Source organism: Erigeron canadensis, chromosome 7 (assembly GCF_010389155.1).
Source record: "Erigeron canadensis isolate Cc75 chromosome 7, C_canadensis_v1, whole genome shotgun sequence".
Taxonomy (NCBI): Eukaryota; Viridiplantae; Streptophyta; class Magnoliopsida; order Asterales; family Asteraceae; genus Erigeron; species Erigeron canadensis.
In genome coordinates, this window is record NC_057767.1 from 7,910,021 (window position 1) to 7,916,550 (window position 6,530).

At 32.1% G+C, this 6,530-nt stretch overlaps 1 protein-coding gene across 1 annotated transcript; it reads right to left on the reverse strand.

Moving 5' to 3' along the window:
- Positions 1–2,155: 2,155 nt before the first annotated feature.
- LOC122607027 (probable serine/threonine-protein kinase At1g01540) lies at positions 2,156–6,032 on the reverse strand. Its single transcript, XM_043779946.1, has 7 exons — positions 5,349–6,032; positions 4,460–4,564; positions 4,221–4,343; positions 3,943–4,113; positions 3,191–3,320; positions 2,909–3,118; positions 2,156–2,568 (listed from the first exon to the last, which is right to left on the reverse strand). The coding sequence occupies exons 1-7, from the start codon at positions 5,978–5,980 to the stop codon at positions 2,437–2,439; spliced, it is 1,503 nt and encodes a 500-aa protein (XP_043635881.1). The 5' UTR covers positions 5,981–6,032; the 3' UTR covers positions 2,156–2,436.
- Positions 6,033–6,530: the final 498 nt, after the last annotated feature.

Below are 6,530 nucleotides of genomic sequence, written 5' to 3' on the forward strand. Positions count from 1 at the left end.
TGTATTTTTTAGAAGGAATTTTTTTCTCAAAACCTTATATTTAACCATTTGTTCACATGTGAAATGAAACGTGAACAAATTTATTCACAAAATAAGCATAAGACTATTTTGAAAGATTTGAAAGGAATTTAGTTCTACAACATCAACATTTTTTTTAAAGTTACAACATCAACATTTATAACCGTTCACATGTAAATGAAACTTTAAAACCATGTTATATAATATATATTTTAAGAGTAGTCAATTACATTGTTTACATTAAATATGATTTATACATATCACAAATTAAAAAAAAAAAACCATTTTTTTTAACTCTTAAAATAAATAAAACTATTTATTTTAAATCAATTACGTACATTATTCGTTGTCGCCGCCATCACCATCACCACCGATAGTCACCACAGTCATACACCCATAATGCGCGACCATCCATGATCCATCTAGTGAAGGCTTATATTGAAACTTGAAAGGCATTAGATGAAACTTTGATGATCGAAAAGTCCAATTATATAAAAATATTTAAAAAATGTCTAAAAAAGGTCACACGTATCTATATAGCGACGCTACATGGATGTCAAATATCATCGCCAAAAGGTGTATATACTGGAGATTCCTTTCCAAATTTAACAAAGACAATTATATAGCAAAAATAGTAGAACAAAAAGTTGTATATCAAAAAATATATTTAAAAGTGTACTGTATTTGTTGTTTCTTAAAAGACAAAATGCATGTGTACTTAGCCTAAACTACTACATCATGATTCATGATCTTTTAGGGGAAAAAGTCATGTAATTTTTTTTCTAACCCTTTTAAATCTCATCAATCATATTCATGCAACTCATTTTACCCTTTTAACTTTTCAACCAACTCTCTCAACTCATTTTTTAGGCATTCATCACTTTTTCAACCTTCTCAAATTTTTTTATTTTCTTTTTCATTTAATTTACTCAAATATTTTAATATAAAGTAAACATTTCATTAAAATTAAATTAAAACTACATAAACATAAAAATTAAAAACAATAATAACTACATATCTCTATCTCTATAATAAATAAAAGACAATTGTCTTTCAAAAGTATTTTTAGAAAAAATATGATATGGCAAGTCTACTTTTTTTCTTAAAAAATCTTTATTATAGTTATGATGTCATAAATAATTTACAATATTTTTAATTAAAGATAGTTTACTAAATACTTATTTAAAGTTCCTAATTTTTTATTACAAATAAAGAAATCTTTTTTATTACAAATAAAGAAATCTTTTTTATATAGTATAATATCTTTTTATATTTTCTTAATGCAATAGGTACTTTAACTTATAAAATATTGTGTTATTCAATATAATATTTCCATATCGATTTATAATATATTTATAACAAAAATTACATGCATATTTTTTAATTTTATACTTTTAATTAAAAGGCCCGGGTTGAACCCGGATAAATTCGCTAGTAGATAATATATACTGAGTATAGTATAAGGGTATTTTTTGAAACATATATAAACTTTAAACGTTCAAATGGGAACTTAATAAATTATAATAAATAATTAAATACCAAAAGAATGGATGACTTTTTGGTCATCTTTCTATTCCTTTCTGCAATGTTACAATCGGCCGGAACTTTGACTTTTTTTCAATTTCTTTCAGTTCAATGGAAATGATGATTGCAGGTACACATATACATATGTAAAACAATAATAAATGATCATATAATTCCCTTTCCAACGGTCACATTTGAGCAAGATTCTCCCAACCCTCGTAGGGCTTCAAGCCCGGCCAAACCCAACCCTCCCACAACCCGCTTGATCGGCGGCGGTGTTTTTGGGCGGGCTGGGCCAACCCGCTGACAACCCTGCGTGACTCCGTGAGCCCTTATTTCAACAAACCTGGTATCATACACTTCGATTGTAACAAACATCAAATTTATAATGTCTAAGTTTTATAAGTTCATGATCTTTTATTTCTACAAAAAGTTGTGGTTCTAAGTTTTATAAGTTCATGATCTTTTATTTCTACAAAAAGTTGTGGATATCACCTTTTGACTTCAGAATTACAATATTAAACGAAATTCAATGTTAAGATCCTTTACGAACCATTTTCGAACCATCCTATTGTGTATTCCAATTTTCATAAAGGGGAACAAAGTAAGAAAGGGTTACCAAAGTATCATGTGTTCAAATTCATTCAATTACAAAAACAAGTCAAAATTCCATTTCTATTTTCTTGTTTTCCCACCAACAATATACACATATAAACACAAACCAAAAACACATCATCAATGAAACAAACAAGCATTATAAACGAGAACTTTGGAAACCGATGAGGTTGCTATGGAATCTACAATGATCAAGTAGTCGTGAACACGTGTAAACTTACATGATGGGGATGAATGGACAACATTATTCACAAATGTCAGCTCTCAATGAAGTACATTCTACTGGTGTTGTATTTTCCATTCTGATTTGTTGGTTTGAATGCTACTTTCATATCCACTACTATCACCTGACTCAATGTGTCGTTTCTCAAATGACTTCTCCCTTCCCGTTTCGCGACTTCCTCTCCGGTCCTGTTAATAGAGGAAATCCATGACAGCGATTGATTGTTAAAAAGTAGAACCAAATAATCAATTGTAATGAAATAGAATATTGGGGATAGAATTGGGAAGTCTTTTTAAGTAATTACTAACACATAACATGACCAGAAAAATTGCAAGCTTGTGAAAAAGGTTGTGAGAGTAGAGTATAAGTCTGTAAAATAAAAATAAGCTTGACCGTTGATATTGAGCTTTGTTGCGACTAGTATGAAATCGATTACTCACTACTGATTTTGGATAATCAAAAACATAATATGTTTATCCTAACATTTCAAATTGACTCGTATCAATAGTATTGGCACAAGAAACTTACACTTTGGAAGGGAAAATCATCAGCCTCAAGCATGTGAATCACATGACCCATCTTCGGCCTCTTTTGAGCACTTGGATCCACACATCGCAATGCTACTAAAAGAACTCGTTTCAATGCTCTTGAAGAAGGTTTTTCGGGTATGTTAGGATCCAAAACCCCCTCTGCGTTCCTATTTGTTACCATTGTTTTAAGCCAATCAACGAGGTTCACCTGTGCTATTCTAATTTAGAATTTATCTGACATACAAAAACCACAGTAAAATGAACAGATATCAGAACAAACCTCTCCTTGAGGCCGGCTATAATCTACAGGGTTTCTACCGCTTATTATCTCCATAATAAGAATTCCAAAACTGTATACATCGCTTCTTTCATTCAACATGCCAGTACTAGCATACTCAGGTGCAACATACCTATTTAGAAAAATAGACAATTCTGTGTTATTAGGGAACATAAAAGACATAGGTAACAAAATGCGCAGATTGTTTAACAGGTCATAATGGGTTTGGATAAAATAGGTGAGGTTACTGCGGTTGGAACAGGTGGGGTTAAGTTTATATTATTAATCCACATATTTATCAGATAATTACTTAACTATTATGCAAATAAAGATTACTAAGATTGTATTCATTCAACAATACAATAAATAAAATGATTTAGGGGTATCATACATCAAAAAGATACTTTTGGGGACTTTTTTGACCCATTTCCTTTTTAATGAAGTTTTTTTGTATGCATCTGAAACTATTAGGCTGTGAGGAGAAAGGCGTGCTCAAGCCTTCAATTTCACTTTTTCCCCCTCAGAACGCCCCGAACAGTGCCCCGAGGGACATTCTTGGTCAAAAACAAGCAGAGGGCGTGAGAAAATAGAAGGAGAAAGAGGGCGTGATTGGAGGTGGGACCAGGAAACGCTCAAGAGCGTCTTATTGCTCCGGATAGTCTAGATAAATATAACTTGAACCCCGTTCCATAAAGATATGAAAGGGTGAAATTGCCACCTCTAGAAGACCATAAACATGAAATTAACAAACATACCCAAAAGTTCCCATGACTCGGGTTGTGACATAACTGCTTTCTGAGCCCAAAAGCTTGGCCAAACCAAAATCTGAGACTTTTGGGTTCCAATGCCTATCAAGCAAAATGTTGCTTGACTTGATATCACGATGAACAACTTTGGGCTCTAGGCCTTCATGCAAATAGGTCAACCTGTAAATTGTCATTAAGATATTAAGCTTACTTGTAAAAACAATGAAATATTTAATCAAGCATATATCCTTTGGCAAAAAGACTAAAACTTTGAATCAACCATATACCCTTTGGCAGTTCCAAGTATAATGTTCACTCTTATCTCCCATGTAAGAGGACTTGTGGGGCCTACATCTCCATGAAGCCATTGTTCTAAGTTGCCGTTGTCTACATACTCGTAAACAAGTATCCTAAACATGAAAAGAAGTATTTATTATTCTAACTATAATCAAAAGTATGTAATTTTGAAGTGAAAAAAGTTATTACTCCAACTATAAGCAAAATCAATACTAATGGTAGGCTTTACCTGTGAGCTCCTTCAACACAATATCCAAGCAACCTGACTAAATTCTTGTGACGTACACGCCCAATTGCTTCTACCTCAACTTTAAACTCCCTTTCAGCTTGTCCTCTATAGAAATCAATTATTAAGAAAGACAAGAATAAGTATGACACCAAACAATTTCATCAATGATGAAAAGATTAACCAAATCGTGTGACTGTGTGAGGACATATCAAACATAACTTATTGATCTATCTATAAATTTAAACTACAATATATATATATATATATAAAGCATATCTTCACTTTAAGACCTCTTAAAATATTTACTTTGTTATTTTCATTCTATTATCGATCATGTTAGTATAACTTGATATCAGTGGGTGCGGTTCAATTATGGGATTGCGAAAAAAAAAACAAGAAAACACAATACATGAGTTACTGATCAGAATCAGAATAAATATTCATCACCAAAAACAGTGGTCACACAAGACTCACTCTTCACGCAATTTTTATCAGAGCGTGAGGTTCGATTATAAGATAGCCATAAAAACCGGAAAACACAATTCATGAGTTACTACAACATCCATATGGAAATGGAATGATATGAACTAAGAATGGCAATAGCTTAACAGAGTATTGAGATGGAAATATGGGACATCAAGGAACACACTTGCTGAAAGGTGGGCGATTATTAACTATATACAAATTTGTTGTGTGTATATATCATCACACAGTTGTACACTATAGGTCTATAGCTACTTCTACTTGGTATAAATGAGCAAAAGCTACATGTTATCTCCCCACAAACTTCTAACACAAAATTCATTTATGTTACATCCTAAATATTGTCATATTAGAAATTAAATTAGTGTGTGTATAAAACATATATATATGTATATAATTAACAAACCTGTTATTCATCAAATTCTTAACAGCAACAGTAGACTTATCCTCCAAAACCCCACAATAAACAATCCCATAACCACCTTCACCAATCACATTCTCATCATCAAATCCATTTGTTGCTATCTCAAGCTCTCTAAGAGTATACCAATGTCCCCAACCCAAATGTGAAACCTCGGGCTGAACCGAAACAAACCCATTTTGATCACCACCCGACCCGAATCCACCTTTTTCCGGGTAAGAAACCCTGTGTTTCTTCTTCCCTAACTCAACCTGTATCTTTTGATATCCATTCAAATTAGTGCTATTATTGTTACTATTTTTATCTTCAAGTAAAGACTCATTTTCTTGAAATGGTTTTTGACCCAAGTTATGGTTTTGTGGCATATGGGTATTGTTTGGACTACTTTCTTGGAAATGGGTTCGGGTCGGTTCGACCCGGATTTCATGGATTTCTTTAGAAACATTTGGAATAGCATTTGTTGACAGAATTTTGGTTTTTTTAGAGGTGAAATAAAGTGAGATTAAGAACATTAAGATAACAATAGTTGCACCAACACAAATACCAACAACAACCCATAATCTTAGACCAAAAATTGAGGTTTTCTTTGAGAGTTGATCATTAAGAAAACCAGACATTTTTGTTGGTGGAAGTACTATGATGTCACATGACAAAAAGACTAGTATAAAAAAGATGGTAATGAAGAAAGACAAAAAGAAAAAGGAAGAGGCTATAGTGGGGATAGTATTTAATGGTTAGGAAATTGAGTAGAGATTTTTAGGAAGTTGGAAGGAGGAGGCTACTAGGCTGTACTGATGGGGCTTCTTCAAATTTTAGTGACCCTACAGTTGATGTATCTATTTTTGTTTCTATAATTTTTTTAAAAAAAATAGAAGATACTAAACGAAGCCATTCAAGAGTTGTATATTTTCATATTAAATGTCGGTCCCTTAAATTTTATAGTAAATGTACAATTAATTAATGCACCTTAATAAAAATAGACTTTAGGACTTTGTTTAACAAAACCTATAAAAAAATTATGTCAGTTTTATAAGGGATGTTGTTGAACCTAAGCTTATATAATAGTCACATATTAAGGTCGCGTTTGTTTCACAAAAGTTGATTGAATCTGATGGAATTGGAATTAAATTTCATTCTTTAGTGCGTTTGGCTGTTCAAAGAAGGAGG

Excerpts from the sequence above, each read along its gene's own strand:
- LOC122607027 (XM_043779946.1), bottom strand. The coding sequence starts at position 5,980 with ATGTCTGGTTTTCTTAATGATCAACTCTCAAAGAAAACCTCAATTTTT. Across the intron at positions 4,344-4,459 it reads TGTGTTGAAGGAGCTCACAG|GATACTTGTTTACGAGTATG; the intron begins GTAAAGCCTACC and ends TTTCATGTTTAG. Across the intron at positions 4,114-4,220 it reads ATACTTGGAACTGCCAAAGG|GTTGACCTATTTGCATGAAG; the intron begins GTATATGGTTGA and ends GACAATTTACAG.